The 18907-nt window shown below is 47.9% G+C and overlaps 1 protein-coding gene across 3 annotated transcripts in view; it reads left to right on the forward strand.

Annotated features, from left to right (window-relative positions):
* Tacc2 (transforming acidic coiled-coil containing protein 2) overlaps positions 1-18907 on the forward strand; it is a 126515-nt gene that overhangs the window by 92120 nt on the left and 15488 nt on the right. For 2 of the 3 annotated variants that reach the window (XM_042701419.1, XM_042701420.1), the window contains 5 exons: positions 3387-3447; positions 4695-4896; positions 9657-9718; positions 11797-11912; positions 13313-13484. In XM_042701419.1, coding sequence (XP_042557353.1) covers positions 3387-3447; positions 4695-4896; positions 9657-9718; positions 11797-11912; positions 13313-13484 — 613 coding nt within the window. Of the gene's footprint in view, positions 1-3386; positions 3448-4694; positions 4897-9656; positions 9719-11796; positions 11913-13312; positions 13485-14638; positions 14780-15652; positions 15743-18907 lie in introns of all 3 variants that reach the window. The other variant, XM_042701421.1, reaches the window with a different exon arrangement.

Consider the following 18907-nt stretch of genomic DNA (forward strand, 5'->3'; position numbering starts at 1 on the left):
ACAGGCGTGAGCCATGGGTGCGAGCTGGTCTAAAGTTTTTATGGTCAGCCAGAGATCTAACTTTCTATTCTTGGTGAGAGTGGGAGGCCCTGCAAGAAGGGAGCGATCACGAGAGACCCAGGCCATTGGTGACTGACCCTTTTCCCTGGCTATGTGTACATTGCCTTTTGGAGAAATCAGGATATATATCCTGTATATTATATACCCTGTTAAATAGCATTTGATTCTGCCATTAATAAGATTTAGCCCAAGAGTCCAACACAGTAACTTAGTAGGCTCTGGGGGCACATGACAGAAAGATACTTTTGCTGCCCTGACCAGCCTATAAGAGATGCTCCCTTTGGGGGCTGAGAAGGTGGCTCAGTGGTAGAGTACTTGCCTTGTGTGCATGAGGCCCTGGGTTCAATTCCTCAGCACCACATAAGCAGAAAAGGCTGGAAGTGGCACTGTGGCTCAAGTGGTAGAATACTAGTCTTGAGCTGAAAAGCTGAGGGCATCTCCCAGGCCCAGAGTTCAGGCCCCACAGCCAACAACAACAACAAAAAGAGATGCCTCCTTGTCTTCTTCCCTCTCTCTGGCCATCTTTTGCAGATAAGCGTTCAGATTAGTACCTTACTCAGTTCCGTGTGCTAGAGCCTCCCAGCTGCCTCCCTGGATCCTACTCTGGCTTGGATGACTGTAGGTCCCATCTTAGGAGACCATATGTAGTGCGGTCACTTCTTGGAGACAGCAACTACAATTTAACAAGATTGACAGGACTTGTCTCCTAGAGCAGTGACAAACGGGTCACATTGTTGGCCCTTCCATATTTACCTGCACAGATGAGATGGGGAGACCCATTTGCCTGCAATCTGGGTTTCCCCCTCACATTAAACATCTGAGAACGGCCCAGGCTTCCTGAGAAGGGCTTGGGCCTCGGGTCACCCCACTATCAGCTGGTGGTGGCCAGGAGGCCATTGTGGCCCAAAATGGTGGGCTTAGATCTGTTTCCCAGCCAAGCGATCCTAGAGATACTGTAGGACCTTGGTTGGAATATGACCGGAATAGAAATTGGAAATACTGACACTGCAAAACTGTGTCTTGGTGTAAGAATGGATACCTGGTAGCTTCCTCCTTTGAGGGAGCCTGGTGACATTGTGCCCCCAAAGCCATTCCTCTTGGATGGCCACAGCTAACACAGACCAGGGAAGCTTGGCCTCACACCTCAGTAGACTCATCATAAAACAGATGGGTATGGTGACTTGGAAGAACTTACCCCGGGGTGACAAAACTTTTAACAGGTCAACAACTGGATGACCAATACCCAGAGAGGAAGCCCATCCCTAAGGTCCGCTGTGGCCCCTCAGCAGCCTGCCGTGGATGCTGCCAGGTCCTACGTGGCTAGACCTAGCTCTGCAGATTTATCTTTTTGTCAGTTCCTCCTGTCTGTCTCTCTTTTTCTTTGTCTTTTCGTCTTAGGATGGTTGAAGATATGATGTCTGTGTGTTCTCTGTTGTAAGTAAATTTAATGTAATCTGCCTCCTATGCTCCATTTCTTTTCTGTCTTTTGTTTCTGCTTGCAATCTTTCTTTTTTTAAAGTTCCCTTTCTGTGGCTGCTGCTGCTGCTTCTGTGTTTCTGTGCTAAGCCTGGGAATGTCAGGGCCCAGGGCCCTCCAGTAGCAGAGGTTACTTTCCTGTTAATTGTGGTGAGTGTGAGCGAGGCTGCATGTCTGTGAGGACACGATTATCTAACGGCTGCCTGCCTGTCAGCATTGGAAACTTTCCCCTCTTTCGCATTTGGACCTCTTCATTTAAAAACCTGGACTTTTTTTTTTTACTCCATTTCTCTCTGTCATTCTAAGTCGGGCTGGCGAGTGATTGCTTTCAGTAGCACCATGGCTTCACTTTAACCACCCAGAAATCCCGGGCAGAGTGCTGAGGCTGTGTGAAACAAACCATTGGGGTCATTGTGCGTTGGGGTGCATGGGAACCCCTTGAAATGCAGGGTCAGCTCAGAGTGGAGCTCACGCTACTAGCCATCTCCAGGCTGCCCTGGCCTACATCCTTTGTCACTGAACTTAAATCCATGCTAGGTGTCAGTGTAGCCGGCTGCCTGTGTGCTTCTGCTGCTCTGCCCCCTGGTGGGAGAACTCTTGAGACCCTCAGGGCTCTGAAAACAAGTGCCCTTCCATGGGAATTTGTTCTGAACCTGGTGTCAGACAGCTCCGGGATCCCACAGAGTCTCAAGCGCTTTTCTGCCCTGGGGGATTTCTTTAGTAATTCCAAGTCATTTAGTAACTGCAGAACACACAGTTAGTTATATATTTATATGCATGCATAAATACATGCTTTGAGCTGTGATGGTACTATTTGTATAGCGAATGCCATAAATGCTATAAAGCAATCATTCCTAATTTTCTTTCCATGATCAAATGCCATTGTTGGAGTGTTTTGTTTGAGAGAACACAAGGAAGGAACCTCAGGGGGGGAGGGGGAGGGGGAATGGCAGATTTGTCAATTCAGTTCATGTGGAAAGCAGAGGAGGGAGGGTGGCAGGATTTAAGGTGAAGGCCACCTCCCCCTTGCGTGGCTGGGAGTCAGACCCTACCAGGGTGGGGATGGAGACCAGAGCAAAGGGCCCCTCTGTGGGGTGGAGAGGGTCTGCATGTTGACCGTGGACATGACTCCTGACCGCACAATGGACCTAACGCTGCTATTGAAGGCAACCCTTTCTCTGGGGGCTGCTGGGACGTGCCCTCCCCAACTATCTAATGCCACTCCTTGCCCACTATCTAATGCCCCCCTCCCCAACTATCTAAAGGAAGAAGAAAGAAAAGGAGAAAATGTCTATGTGTCTTGACTTTGGTCATGATTAGGAAAATAGACATACAAAATCTTACCATGCTTAAAATCATAGAACCCATCAGAGCACAGGAACTCCTATGTTCTGGAAGATTCTTCCAGCACTTTCTCTTTCTCCCAATGAGCCCTTTTGGCTCATTGGGAGTGGGTGGCTGCCCCAATGTGAGAATTGGGTGCTGTTGATTGGTGTCAGGAGCCTCTCCTCCAACCTTAGTTGGCTCAGACATTCCTGAAAGAATTGAGAAACATTAATCTCACCGAGAAATTTTTGCTTGGTAAAATAAGAACATGGAATTAAAATTCGAATTAAAATTGTCATTTTCTGGGTCAGCTCTCCAAAATGGCATCTCTTTAATGATTGTTAGCTTAATGGATTCTTCCCTTGGGGGCAAAAATAACATCTGTTAAGACGTCAGAATGAATTGTTGGCGTGAACAGTGTTGCTGGTGTTAGGATGGGCAGGTGGGAGTGGTCTGGGCACAGGCTGTGGTTGCAGCCTGTATTGCTCATTACTATGTGTTTATACTTTCCATTTTGTTTCCAGTGACACATTTAGGGTGAAAAAGTCGCCAAAACGGTGTCCTCTCTCAGATCCACCATCACAGGTACCTGTTCTTTTGATGTTTCTGGTTTTGTAGCTTACCTGGGCAGCTACCACAGCCAGGCTTCTAGGTTTGATCGCTGTCACAGAGTCTGCCTTCCTGCTCTTGCTGGTGTATCTCCAAGGCCCTGCTGCCTCCGCTTAGAGGAATTCCCACGAAGATTCCTTTCATCCCTTCACTTTGCCAAAGATGAGAAAGGAGCAGGATCATTGGATTCTTTATTATTATCTTTAAGTAGTTGTCCAAAGGGGTTTGATTCAACATGTCAGTTTATGACTATAGTGTGTCTTGATCATTGTTACCCCTTCTGTGATTCTCCTCCCGTTTGTCCCAGCCCAAAATGGCTGAATTCTATAGGAAAGACCATTCTGGTTCATTTTATCCATTTAACTTTCGGAGAACTTACTTTTGTCAAGTTGAGAAAACCTTTAAAGATCAATGAAAACAATGAGAAGGTGAAAAGTCTGAATATGTGTTAAGGTCACCGAATTATTCTACCAGAGTGGAAAGATGAAGAAACCGTGTCCTCTGAAGAAGGGGACACTAGATTATTTGCATGAATTGGTGGTTGATCTGCTAAGTTCATATCAGTTTTTCCTTCCCTCCTTTTAGACTAAGGAAGGTGGGCCTCAGGCAGGTTTACCACACTGTTCCTGGGTCAGAAAGAAGCAAACGGTCCATCTTTCCAGACCTAAACCCGTAAAGCCACAGATCCTGGCTAGGGCTGGAACTGTGGGAATGACGGAGGCCTCTGCACCAGGAATAGGGGGCTTTGGGCTAGTCACAAGTTCTGCCTTAACCTCTGGGTTCCCCTTTGCAGCTCCATGCTGACCTTTGGAATGACAGTGAGACCCCCCTTCTCCTCCCAGGGACTGGCATGGGGATTGCCGCGTGATACTGACATTTCCATATTTGAGGCCAGAATGAGCTTAATGCAGCAGTTAGAAGAAGAAAGCTGGCAGGAATATCTTGGATAACCCAGACTCAAAAATTCTGTTGTTTTGGTTTTTTTGTTGTTTTGTAACTCAAAGTTAGTCCCTGAAACCAGACACCAGAAAAGAAGATTCATAGAGGAAGGAATGGGTTTCCTTGAAGGGCCATTAGCAGCAGAAGCTTCTGAGGATAGTGGGTGCAGGATTCTGACAGGGACCTGGCCTGGTTAATTGGGCTTCAGACACATGGGTTGTATGGGTACTGCTTCTGACTGACACTCTGAAGGAGAGGAGAGACGGTTTTCCGGTTCCTTACAGGACTCCACTCCGGACTCCACCCCAGAAGCCCCCCCAGTGATCTCTGCAGTGGTCCATGCGACTGATGAGGAGAAGCTGGCGGTCACCAGTCAGAAGTGGACGTGCATGACGGTGGACCTGGAGGCCGACAAGCAGGACTTCCCGCAGCCCTCAGATCTGTCTACCTTCGTAAATGAGACCAAATTCAACTCACCCACGGAGGGTAAGCAACTGGGTGGCCAGCTGGACCCCTACCCTACCTCGGATCATACTGCCCTTAGAGAGAGCAAGGCCAGGAGAGACACTGCGCAGGTAACTGGAAGCTAAGGCTGCCCCTTGACCCCGCAATGCCTGCTAAGTACCAGCCTGGTAGCCTCGAGTCCAGGTCCTGGGACTGAGTGTTCTGCTCCTTGCTCAGCGTGTAGGGCAGAGACCTGCCCGGGGGGTCTCTTGGTGCCACCATTGTCCCTACCCCCCCATGAGATGGTCAGAAAATATGGCCATATCTTTCAAGCAAGCCCCATGCCAAAGGTTCACCCCAGGTTTGCTAATGAGGACTTGATTTCCTTAGAAGGATTTCCTTAGCCAGATAGCTTATCTGGCTACCTCCTTCCTGTGTGCCTCCTTTCTACTTTCTGTCTGGCTCTTTGGGGGAAACGAGATGAATTCTTGTAGACTGGGGCTGACACCCACATCTGTCTGTGTATTGACTTTCATATTTCCTGTCTTCCTGGGCAAGCTCTTGAGACATGAACCTGAGTCAGGAGGGATGGGTCTGTTCTTCCCAGGCTGATGTCCTATGTCCCCAATCCTCAGTGCTTTTCCTCCTCCTCTTCCTTGTGAGGCTGATGAACCTAGTCCTAGCTAGCATTTCAACTCTGACTTTGTTATCATTTTGACTTTTCCAGGATTTTGGTCTCTAATAATTTTTTTAAAGTAGAAATCAGGGACCAGGAATGGTAATACACACCTATAATCCCCGCTACTCAGGAGACAGAGATAGAAAGATCATGGTCCAGTGTCCAGCCAGCCAGTGTTAATATGAGATCCCTCTGAAAAACAAGCAAACAAAAGAGCAGAAAGATTGACTCAAGTGGTAGAATGGTCGCCTAGCAAGTGCAGGGTCCTGAGTTTGATCCCCACCACAAAACAAACAACACCAGCAAAGCCCAAGTGGAAATTCCTGTTAGGAAGGTCATCCTGTCTCCCCTTCCTTGCTGGTACTAAGGGACCAAGAGTATCATTAGACAACCCTCCTCTCCCCCTTGGGATGAGGCAGTGGTGTCATGGAGGTGCTGGTGATGGTAGGAACCTGGAATGCTGCCTCAGAATGGTACCGGTTAGCATTTGTGTAAGTTGTAGTTCATAGTGGAAATAGGTCTCTCAGAACTCTGGATCTTCTGCTTATCTTTTCTGTTTATAATGAGGTGATGTGCTTGGAGGACATTGGGACCTCTTACTTCCCACAAAACAGAGCCATTTGCTTAGCTATCAAGTTGGTCCTTTGGCTTGGGTTTGGGGCCTTCAAAGTGACTATCTCACCCTGGGCTGACACCACAAGTATTAGGATCAAGCCTCAGTCTCCCCTTCACCCTTGCCTTCCTCTGCACCTGTCTGAGTCATGAGCCTCACCTGCACCATATCTCTATTCCCCGGGACACGCCTTGCTCTGTTGAGGTTACTGGTTCCCATCCCTTCTCTGAGTGTCCACTGCCCGTTCTGCTTGCCTTTGGCACTTGGCCTGAGCTTGGGCATAATGCCATGCTGAAGATATGCGTGCAAGCATTTCTTGGTTTGCTGCTAAACTGGGTTTCTTGAAGGCAGGAGCTCTTGTCTCCTTCTCCTTCTGTCCCCAAGTGCTCTGGAGATCATGGGAGCTAAAGATAGTCTTGAGATAAAGGAAATACAACATCAAGGAGGTGACCATCTTAGTGTGGATTTGCTCTTTGTAACAGGCATCAGTCACCTGCGTGAGTATCGAAGACTGAGAGAAGGTTTGTGTCCCAGAAGCAGCAAGGACATGGGGCACAAGCACTGGACTTGCTATTTTGTTAGTACCTGCAGCTTCCTTCTAATTCACATCTCTAGCTGGCTAAGAAACTTGTGAATATTAGAAACCCACCTGAGCTTCACATTGTAGCTAAGAATGAATTAAAATGCACAATTTTGATGTGTGTATATGCGTGTGTGTGTGACTAAACAATAGGGATTAAATATATGCACTTTTTTTCCATAGAAAATACAAAACCCCAATAGTACTTTTTAAGTTAACAGTTGCTTCATTCAGTGACAGCATCTGTGTCTTTGTGGTGTACTAAAAACAAACAGTTCACTTGTTCAGAGATGTAAATGTTCATTGTTTTTGCAGACTTTTAACTAATAGGTCAATATGTAAGTTTGAAACCAAAGTGTGTGCTGGATGCTGGTGGCTCATGCTTGTAATTCTAGCTACTAAGGAGGCTGAGATCTGAGGATCATGGTTTCGAAGCCAGCCTGGGCAGGAAAAGTTCATGAGACTCATACCACAGAAGTGATACCATGGCTCAAAGTGGTAGGAACAGTGTCCATGCCCTGAGTTCAAGCCTTATGACTGACAAAACAAACCTCTGTTAAATGTTCCTCCTTAGAAAATAATTGTCAAAATTTGGGAGGTGACAACTATTAAGTTTAGCTGTGAGGCAATTTTGAGCTTCAATTCCAGTTTCAGGAAGCACTGACGGCCATCTCTGTAGTAAACCCGGATATGAAGCTGGATGCAGAGTCCTCTTAGTGGGTCATCCCTCTTACTCCCTTAGTAACTTTAAGTTCAGAGACACCAGATATGTTCCCAGGAGTGGTGATGCGATCTTCAGGCTGACTCAGTGGAGGACTCCAGCTGTGATCTGAGACTTTCTTACAAAGAAGTCACCTAACCAAGAGAAGAGGAAATGTTGGGTTAGAAAAAAATAATTACTGTTTGAACACCTGTTCATTATAACATTGGCATACCAGTTCTATGGGCGAGGATGGTGAAGCCAAATCTGCCATCTCATATGCATGATTTAATTTCCTCCTCCAAGCTCTGAGGTGGATTCCTGCAGCTCCTCACTTAACCGTGAAGAGAGGCTGGGTGCTGTTCAGCCTCTGGGTGAGTTCTCTGCGGAGAACTGGGTCTGCCTGACATAACAGCTGTGACTCCCTCTCACTGCCGTCTATGTGAGTCGGGCCTGGGGCTTCTGGCGTACATCTGTAGGACGAAGGTTGGGTCATGGCTCCTATTCTGGATGTACATGAGCAGTGAATTGTGTCAAGGTGTCTATTTCAAAAAGTGAAATCAGTTGAGCAAGATTGCAATGCCATGTGGGTTCTATGTTATTCACTCCCTGTGGTGATTCTGATCATCTCCCTCTGATCAAAAGCTCAAATTAAAGTTGGGTGCCGGGTGCCTCACACCTATAATTGTAGCTACTCTAGAAGCTGAGATTTGAGGATTGCAGTTGGAATCCAGCCCAGGCAGAAAAGTTCCCATGAGATTCTTATCTCCAATTCATCACTCAAAAACCAGAAGTGGCACTGTAGCTCAAGTGGTAGAGCACTAGCCTTGAGTACAAAGAGGCTCAGGGACAGCACCCAGGCCTTGAGTTCAAGCCCGACAACTGACAAAAACCAAAACCAAAACCCCCTCAGATTGACAGTAACAAATGAGTATGTTTATTTGCTGGACACCCTTCTCTCACGCATACATGATGCTGTAGGAGAAAACCCAACCTCTGTTGCTCCCTAGAAAGGAAGAGCTGAGGAACCATTGGGCTTCCCAGCCTCAGGGCCTCATCTGCTTCTGCTCCAAGAGACCCTGAGTAGCTTTGACTTCCATCCCCAGCAGCACAAAACTCAAAAACCTCTAGAAAAATACATGTCATGTGACAGGGATGATGGTCACCATTAAAAACAGAGATGGCTGCCTCTGGTGGATGTGAAGGAGGAGTTGATACAGCTGTGTACCGGGGGGAGGGGTGGGCAGAGAGGGGACCTGTGTGACCACCCTAGGGCCATCTTTTTTTAAGTACACAATCTGGTAACTCCAGATTCAGCTTCTTCAAGGACCGATGCCCTCTCGGGCTCACCCACCACCTATGCATGATGCCCAGGGTAGGGGGAGGCATACAGTAGGGGCTCAGTTTGTGTACTGGACAGGGAGTTCAGTGAAACCATAAAGCTGATTTCTTTGTCAAACCTTCCCACTACCTGAACCAGAAGGTGGGATTTCTACTCCCTGGTCAGTGTCTGGAATTTTTCGCTTACGCCTGAAGTTAGTAATCAACTGAAGAACATCATTTCTCTGCCTAATCAGACTTTACAGGTCTTTGCATTTGAGAGCTTGATTTGGACCAGCTTGTAGGCAACTGGAAGAATTTGGGGAAATGTCCAGCTAATTCTCAAAAGCTTCTCTTACCAGTAACACGGCAGGAACTCTACCTGACCTTCCCTTTCCTCAGTGGCACTGGAGCTGAATTCACAGAGAGGGAAAAGAGCTGGTTCATCTCCAAGGCGTTACCTGATGCGTCATCCCACGTGCTGTACTTGAAAGTTACCCAGACAACTGACACGTGGGCTCTGATCCAAAAATGCATTGCAGAGGGCTTGGGTTCATCCACAGCCAAGCCCTCTACATGGTCACGTCGCTTCATTTCCTTAGGAGCCCTCCAATGCCCTAGGGGCAGAAGCCCCTCCTAGCAGGAAGTTTACTGACTGAAAAGTAGCTGAACTGTACCTTCTTGTCAGGCATATCAGAAATCCCTGGTCCGTGGGTATTCTAAAAAGCACAGGGCCCCCCCACCCGCACCGATCTGATCTCACTTTCTCTTGCTTTTATTTTTTTGTCTCAGACCAGGACTCAGACTTGGTACCTGATGCTTTCACTCATTGGCAGGCGCCCTACCACTTGAGCCATGCCTCCAATCCCCTGATCTCACTTTCTGATCTCATTTTCTGTTTCTTTCGCAGAGTTGGATTACAGAAGCTCCTATGAAATCGAATATATGGAAAAAATTGGCTCTTCCTTACCTGTAAGTTCTTCCAACCCTGCCTCCCTCCTTTTTGGTGTGAGTGTGCAGGCAGGGTCTTCTCTCCTATGCAGAGTTTCCGGGAACTCAGACCCTGGATTGAGCATCCTGTGTGCCCACGGCATCCTGGGGACAGGACATGGGGGTGGGGGACTGAGGCTGGGGGGCGTGGAAGGCTGAGTACAATCCACAGCACTTGACAGTTTCAGAAGAAGTGTCCGGCTTCCTGCAGAATTATTTCCCTAGACTGCCAGAGCTAGTCAGAACTTCTGTACAGTGGGGGTTTGGTGTTAGTTGTTTTCTAATCTTCCCTCCACATCCCTGGGTTTCTCATTCATGTGGATTTTTTCTTTAGCTGGGGTCTAAGGATCACAGCTCAGAGCCAGCATGGGCAGGAAAGTCCATGAGACTCTTTTCTCCAATTAACCGCCAAAAAAGCTGCAAGTGAAGTTCAAGTGGAAGAGTACCAGCCTTGAGTGAAAAAGCTCAGAGACAATGCCTAGGCTCTGATTTCAAGCCCCAATAGTGACATCAAAGAAAAATACATTTTTTTCTTTTTAAAAAGTTGTATCTGTACTAAACATGTATAGACATATTTACTTACTATTTTTCTATATGAATATATTGCGTAGTAAATTTTTACGTATTGTTCACATCCTGGGTAATGTAAGTAATCTAGAGATGATTTAAAGTACCCAGGAAGGGTGCATGCCACTTATATGCAAATGCGGCCATTTTACAGCAGGTTGTGCTATCTGAGGTCCCCTGGAACCAGTTGATGGATGTTCCCTGTGGATTGTGAGGGCTGACTAATTGTTTTAAATAACTTGAGTATTTCTTTGGGCAGAAAGCCTTGCCCGTCCCTCCTCACATGTTAAGTCACTAATGATCAACAGCCATCTTTGCCAGCTTTATAGCTGCTGCCTGGCATTTTGGTCTGGGTATGACCTCTTTCTGTGCTACTGTCCAGCAGTGTCCTCATAGCCTTTGAGGTGCATGGCAGGGCTTGTTTGGGGCACTAAATGGCCATGGACATGTCACACTCTTCTTTGTCTTGCTGTAAGTTGATCTTAAATGCTGGAGTTGCTACTCCTGGACTTCAGGCCAGGCAGGACAATGAGCCCCGGTAGACCTAGACTAAAATGACCGCCCCTGAGTAATGTACTGAGCACTGACACTGTCCCTCAGTACATTTCCTGGAGTGTGGCTTGCCCCTGAGGTCACAGTGCATCCCCAGTATGTGACACTGTGTACTGAGGGGGATATCATTTCCTATTCGAGTGGAGCTGAGGTGGTCAGGAATCAGGAATGGTTGTGATGATGATGGAGGAGGATGAGGATGATGATGATGACAATGATGATGATTAGCTTACATTTCTTAGAGAAGGATTTCACTGTCCAGAAATTTTCTCTTTGTTGGTTCAGAGCAGTATAGCAGCTTCCTTGGGGACCCACCAGGGCAGCAGAGGGGTCTCTGGGTTCCTAAGTTCAGCACTCAAAGCCTTGGAAAGGGTCTAGCCTCGGCCCCTGTGAACCTAACTTCCTTCCCCTTAGCTGCATACCATAAGCCCATCCATGTCCCAGCCCAGCCAAGCGTCTCTGCAGGCTCTGAATGTACCTGGACACTCACCTTTGTCCAGGCCTTTCGAGCCGGTCCTCTCAAACCCAGCTCAGGTTTTGTTCTCTTTCTGGTCCTTAGTGGTGTGCTCGTCAGCAGGCTGGCCTCCCCCTTGCTCGTGAGCACTGGATCTCGCCGTAACCCCTGTGGGTCCTCAGAGCCCGCATGCTGTTGGGCCCTGATAGCATGGCCAATGAGTGGGATGGCTGAAGACTGCACGTGGAGGTGCGGTCTGGACCTTCTCGCCTTGCTGGCATTCCATTCCCCAGTGGGTCCCATTTTCCCTCTTTCCCCTGTCCCCTGCCAGCCGGCCCTCACATCTCCCTCTCCTCCAGTCACTCAAGAGCAACCAAGTGTTTTCCCTAAATACTAAAGACGTATTTGCTCCCACTGATGACGCTCGCTTTGATTCTCATCCGGGTGATGCCTGTGCCCAGGCTGACGCAAGCCTCTCTTCCCTCAGCAGGAGGATGACACCCTGAAGAAGCAGGCCTTGTACCTCATGTTTGACACGTCTCAGGAGAGCCCTGTCAAGTCTCCTCCCGTCCGGATGTCAGATTCTCCAACGCCTTGTTCAGGGTATGACAATGAGGGAGTTACAGATCAGCCATGAGCCCTAGCTCCCAAGCGTCTTCACCCTGCTGTCCTGACTTCATTCCACTCATGCACAGTCAGACAGACCCTGACCCTGACTCAGACCCTGACCCAGGCAGACCCATTCCATCCTCTGCCACACAGACACAGGTGCCCTGGTTCTGTTGCTGGAGACCCTGTGGACGAAGGGGAAATCCTTTCACAGATGCCTGAACAATTCACATACAGTGTTCTGCTGGCATTTGTCCAATGTGGAATAGCACTCAGAACCTATAATAATCCTAGCTGCTCAGGAGTCTGAGAGCTGAGCATCACTGTTTGAAGCCAACCTGGTCAGAATCGTTTATGAGACTCTTTATCTCTAGTTAACCAGTAAAAAGCCCAAAGTGAAGGTATGGCTCAAGTGGTAGAGTACCAGCTTGCAGGGAAAAGGTCAACAGCATAAGGCCCTGGTTCAAGCCCCTGTACAAGCGCAACACACACACACACACACACACACACACACACACACACACACACACACACACACACACACACACACACACACACACACACACACACACACACACACAGAACAAAACACACACAGAGAGAAAAAAAACATAACCACTCAAATTTCACCTCTACTTCTTATTGGCTGTGACCTAATGGTAGTTATTTGACCCTCATATACTTCAATTTCCCTAAGTATAAAGTAAGAGTCATAAACTGACCTCTTAAGGGATTTAGGGAACACAAAAGCAGGCCATCAGTCAAGTGTTAGGCACAAGCACCTGGCTTCTACGTGCCTGGTCTGACGAAGACAAGCATGATTTACGAGGGGCTCATGCTTGTACCTGTCAGGGTTGGTGTTCTGACCAGGGCCCCATTTGGTTGGGGAGGTGTGGGGCATTGCTATAAGGTGGGGACCATCCTCTTACTGAGCTGCTGCAAATGCTCTTGCCTTGGTTTCTCACACTTACTCGGGACCCTGGAGAATAGAATCCAGGTAGTGAAGTGGTATTAGTATAAAAAGTGTGGTAGCACCCTATGATGGGCACTGTGGGATATTTTACATGCATCCCACATCTCATTTCATCTTCCCAAAGGTACGTTGTCTTATAGGAAAGGAAACTGAGGCATGATGCCCAGTCTTTTCCCCAGAGCACACAGCCAAACAATAGGCTACCTGCTTAACTACCTATTAGCCGGTGGTATCCGTGCCCTCCCTACCCCTCCCTTATGGGTTGGCCTTGGGATGGGGCTGGACCATGAGATTGGGTGGCTGCTGGTAACCTAGCCTGGGGACGCAGACTGGGAAGTGGGGATCCCTTGGGATACTGCTTCTGCTTGGTTTCAGTGGCTTTTCCAAGAGAGGACCCTGAAGCTGTCCTTTGCTTCCTCAGGTCAAGTTTTGAGGAGACTGAAGCTCTCGTGAACGCTGCAGTAAAGATCCAGCATCCTGTCACGTGTGGGCTCGCCTCTAACCAAGAGCCTCATTTGCAGGTGCCAGAGAAATCCTCCCAGAAGGAGCTGGAGGCCATGGCCTTGGGCACCCCATCAGACGCCATTGGAATTGTAAGTGGAGGCAGAGAGGCTTGAGATGACCAGGGATGAGACTGGGCTCACTGGGTACCATCATCGCTCACCTAGCACCTGCCATAGGACCCCACCCTGGCCCCAAGACTTAGAGGAGACCCCACAGCGTAACAGTGAAGGGAAGGCCCTTCATACCCACTGTGGTGCTTGAGTGCTTTGTTTACCCATGATTATTTGTTTCCTCTTGTTCTCCACCCCTCTCCTCTCGGAACTGGACTGGACATCATGGAACCATGATTAGTCAGTCTCCACCTTTTCAGCCTCTGTGGCAAGCACAGAAGTGTAGATCAGGAAACACCTTCCTTTTAGGCCCCAGCTGTTTTATTTTCCTTAATGTCAGTGATAGGAAAGTTCTCCTGCTTATAGACCAGGACAGTGACCATTCCTTTCCCAGCTCCTGCCAGGGATTGCAGGACCCAGAGCCCTAGGCCATAGACCTCACCCACCCCTCTCCCTGTGCCTTCTAGGTAAAGTGAATCTTATTTTTAGGTCTTTTGCCTCCCTCCTAGGAATCTCTAATCCAGTTTTGAAGCCATTGGTTCAGGGTGTTAGTTTTGTTCTGTAGTGGGAGATTTCATTTATCTCGTGCAACAAGCACTGAATGAATACCTGCCTGCTCTGTGTCTGGCAGCTAGTGAGTGAGGCGAAGGTCTAGCTGTCAGTCCATCTCACAAACATGCATCCGTGGTTCCCTTCTAAAGCTGGCTTCTGATTTCGAACTTTCTTAGCTACCAGGAGACACTTTTCCCTTTTATGTCATCTTTCCGTTTATTTAGATGACTTTTACTAAAATTGTTCTTCATCTGACATTTATACTTGGAGATATTTCCTTAATGGAGTTGTGTTACCCATTGGGATTTTTGAAATAGTGAAGTAAATTTGAACTTGATTCTCATCTTCAGTCTAGAGAGCGAAGGGAGCCTGTGGGTGGGGCGCGCACCTAAGACCCAGCTTTGGGGGAAGGGTGGGCCTGCGCATCTCCAGCTGCCCGCAGTCAAGTATGGGCAGCTAATGATACTCCCTTAAATGTTAAGGCATTGGTCTCCATCACATGGATGCATTGGCCTTGCCTGGAACCAATACCACTCTCCTCTCCTCTATTTTTCTCCTGTGTCCTCTCTGCCGGCGGTCAGACATCTCCGGAGGGAGCCTTTGCCTCTGCTGACGCTCTCCTCAGCAGGCTGGCCCATCCTGCCTCTCTCTGTGGTGCACTTGACTATCTGGAACCTGACTTAGCAGAAAAGAACCCCCCAGTATTTGCTCAGAAACTTCAGGTTTGTAGTTCATGTGTGACCTTTTGGGAGTTTGTCAAAACCTCAGTAGAGAATGAACCCCTAAGTGCCAAGTAAGCTGAGACAGGGACTTCATGAGGAAGCTCTGGGAATGTTCCAGATGGAAAATCTTCCCGTCAAACACTGACACCTGTGGTGTACTTCAGCCAGCGCTGTATGAATTGTGCAGTTACATATTGAACGAACATTTCTGTTATGCTTTGGAAATTGGGTCCTAACAGTCAATTTTTCAGATGCATTGAAAGGCAGTAGGATTCACGCACTGAACCAAAGGCATTCGGTCGCCGTCCAGCCAGGCTGTCTAGATATACAAAGCAGTCTCAGATTCCCACTGAGATAGCATCTGGACTCAGCCTACATCTGGAACCCAAATGATTTATCTACCCTGTACTTGAAATTTGACAACTTAATCTGATATCCCCTGGACTCGAGCATTCAGCTCTAGCCTTGAGAGATGGTTAAACAGCCACGTGAGAGACATATATCCAGCCATCCCGGGGGGTGATGGCTAACTCTATAAGAAACAACAGGAAGGAAATCAAAGAATACGATTGTAGTTGACACTTTGATTCTATTTTAAAAATCTTCTTTTTCTGTCATCAGCTGATACTCTCTGACAGACATTCAAGGGTCATTTAAACAAACAAACATGACAACTACAAAGAGAACAGAAATTGAATGTTTATTTCATGATCTGCTGAGGTGTTCGTTGTGAGAGAAAGCTGAGCGTGTGTTTTTGCCAAGTACCTGTCATGGCGCATCTGTGTGGCACATTCATTTCTTGGATGTGGAATACATTGTGTCTGTCTTGCCGCATTTCCCTGCAATTTGCTCACACCCCAACCCCTTGGGCAGGAGGAGTTAGAGTTTGCCATCATGCGGATAGAAGCCCTGAAGCTGGCCAGGCAGATTGCCCTGGCTTCTCGCAGCCGCCAGGACACCAAGGTACCTGTTTGCCGCTGCAGTGCCCTGTGCTGCTACCTGGGAATGCTGTGTGTGCCACGAGATCCCAGGACTGCATCGCTAACCCATCAGCCAGGCGGGCATTGTGGTGTCTGACCAAGTGTGACTTCCAAAGGGCTGAGTGTAACTCTTGCATAAATACACACTGCTTAACTGGAGAGCAAAGGAATGAGCAGAGGGCAGTGCTGCCCTGTCCCATAGACGAGGATTAGAGAAACCAGTGCAGAGCCTCAGGGTGTGGGATGATGGGGCGCTTAAGAAGACTGGAATAAGATGGCAAAGCAGTTAGGGATTCAATTAACGAATACTAGTTCAACAGAAAGAACAAAGTTACCTTTGAGGTTGCCTTTTTTCCTACGATGTCATTTGCCTCTCTGTGGAACTCTGCTGACTTCTAACAATTCATGTGTAACCTGACTGAGAATCAGTAGTAAGTAGCCAGACCTCCCTGGAGATGCTACATCATGCTGTAGATGAGGCTTGCCCTCCTTTTGGTAAAATGATACACAGTTAACACACCTCATATTTTCAGGGTCAATGGCTCCTGTCACAGCTGCCCCACCTGCCACAGCCTCAGACAACACACACACAGAGATGGCACGGAATTGTTTTTGTTTTTGTTCTAATATTGGGGCTCGTGCCCAGGGTATCTTTCTGTCACATGGTGTTTTTGCTCATGGCCGGTGTTCTTGAGCCACAGTCCATTTTTGGCTTCTTGCTATTAAATTGGAAATAACTGTCTCAGATTTGTCTGCAGGGACTGGTTTCAAACCATGGTTCTAAGATCTCAGTCTCCTATGTAGCTAGGAATATAGGCATGAACCCTTAAATGAAACAAAATGAAAGAAGGCAGCAGGCTCTTTGGTCTATGGATTGTAGTCCCTGCTTTGTGAGTGGAGTGTGACATTCACAGGGCAGGTAGAACTCTTTCTGCTTAGGTTTGAGGTCACCTTTCTGAACAGATTGAATGAGTTGCTGCTGAGAGCATGCAGATGCTGTGTGTGTTTCTCTCAGAAGGCCAGTGAGCCAAGGTCTTTGAATATAGCCTTGGAATCCTCTTGTGTTCTGTGTCCTTGAGCCTTGGATGAGCCTAGATTGTTCAGCTGTGAGAAGAGGCTTACCATGGGAAGGACCACACCTGTGGAAAGTAGCCTGGAGCCTGGCACAGAGTAGGTGTACAATAAAGGATGGAGCTATGGTTAGCTAGCATTGTATGTCTGCTTCTTATGTGATCAGATGCTCACAGCATCTCCCATAGGGACACAGAGCCACATCTCATTTGGTCTAAGGACATAGAGCCACCGGGGTACCCAAATGCGACATTGCCCGTCATCTCAAGTACCAGATCATCTAGAGAGACACTTCTTGGTTCAGGAGCAGGTGCTGTTTCACTCAAAGGGGTGCAGTTTCACCTGTGGACTAGCCCAGCAGAAGTCCCTCCCAGACATAGGGGGTAGTCCCACCATGAGTCTCCAGACTGAGAACTGTGGGATTCAGACAGGACAGGGAAAACAAATACAGTTTGTTGATGTCTTTGATACTGCTGCCATGCCTGTGGCATGAGCTGAATTTCCATGAAAGGGAGATTTTCAGAAAGCCTTAAGCAGTGTGGATTTCCCCTCTGCTAGATGTAGTTCTTGATATTCTTGTGGAATGGCTTAAAGACAGAGGGAATTGCCTGAGATTCTGCTACTATAAATAGCATATTCCTGTTCAGGAAAATCAGGGGGCAGAATGAATGCATCCTGGTAAGTAGCATAGTAGGTTGTGAAGGAAGTGTTCTGGGATACCATGGAAACCCCATCCCTTTGAGACTGTGTCAGAGATGGTCTCTGGAAAACAGACAGATCGTTGACTTCCCCTTAGTCATTGTTGTTTTTTTTTTTCAGACCTGTGTCTTGATTTTGATTTAGGAAGAAATGCCACATGGATCCACTAAGTGTGGGCTGGAGAAGCAAACCAAGCCACATCCTGATACATTTCAGACACATGCAGAAGGGAATAGCCCGTTAAGGAAGAACAGTCTTGGAGGATAAGAAATATTTGTGTCTACCGTAGCATTGTATTGCTTTTGGAAAAATATATGATCTGTTGGCTGCAGCCCTTAAACAGTTGCTCTTGCTATCCAGCTAACCCAACCATGGTCCATTAACCTCAAACAAGTAGGGCCCCTGTGGTTTTCTTTCTCTTATAGCTGTGTGATGGCCCCTTTAATTCAGCTGCAGGTCTTTGTAGCACGGCCTTAAACTGACGCTGACACAAAAATGAAATCACTCGGAACAAAGAATATCATATAGGTGGGATGTCCTGCAGCAGGGAATTGGGGAGGGGAATCTGGCTGCTCCTGAGAGCCTCCTTCCACGGATGTTTCTTCTTGGATTGATAGCTGAGCCAGCCTTTAGAAACTGTACATAGAGGTTCTCTGGTGACTGGTTAGGAACTATTAGAAGTGACGAGTTCGGAGCTGGGCTGTTGGACTTTCTCCCACACACTTATGATGGACCTGGATTCAGTTGTGATCTCTAGGAAGTAAATCGGACCAGATCTCTGAGTTTGGTGTAGCAGTCCTGAGTCTTAACCCTAACCCAGGCTAGATGGAGCCTGAATAGCCTGTCTTTGGCTTTCCTGTGGGTGTGAGGCGTGAAGATAAAAGTTTAGTCTGTGTGTGTGTGAGACGTTGTGTGGTGATCGGGTGACTTAGAAACAAGGTCACACAAATGGGAGCAAGTCTTAGCAGGAAGCACCTTGGCGAGGGGAGGGCCATGAATTCTGTGTCTCCATCCCTCCAGGCATCCTGGCTCACCTGGGCAGGTGCCTGTATCTGACAAACCTCTGAACAGGAGTTGGGTCAGGATCACCCTCCCACAGTGAGACACCCCAGCCACCATCTCCTACCAGCATTGGACAGGGAGTCCAAAGGACAGCGACTGGTGTGGAGGCCACTCGAGATGATGACTGAAGGCTAGTTCGTAGGCTTCTGCTTGTTTCCCAGCTTTGAGAACATGTAGTCATTTCCGGAGCTTAGGTTTTAGAGTGAGGCATCTGTGTGTTGATGCAGTGGTCAGGCCTGGCCGGTTTCTGCTGGTGCCCTGTGCAGAGTGGGCAAAGGTGTGGCCAAGCGCTTCCCGATGCGCGCAGTTACTGGCC

The sequence above is a fragment of the Dipodomys spectabilis genome, unplaced genomic scaffold (assembly GCF_019054845.1).
Source record: "Dipodomys spectabilis isolate Male_0828 unplaced genomic scaffold, ASM1905484v1 ptg000289l, whole genome shotgun sequence".
Taxonomy (NCBI): domain Eukaryota; kingdom Metazoa; phylum Chordata; class Mammalia; order Rodentia; family Heteromyidae; genus Dipodomys; species Dipodomys spectabilis.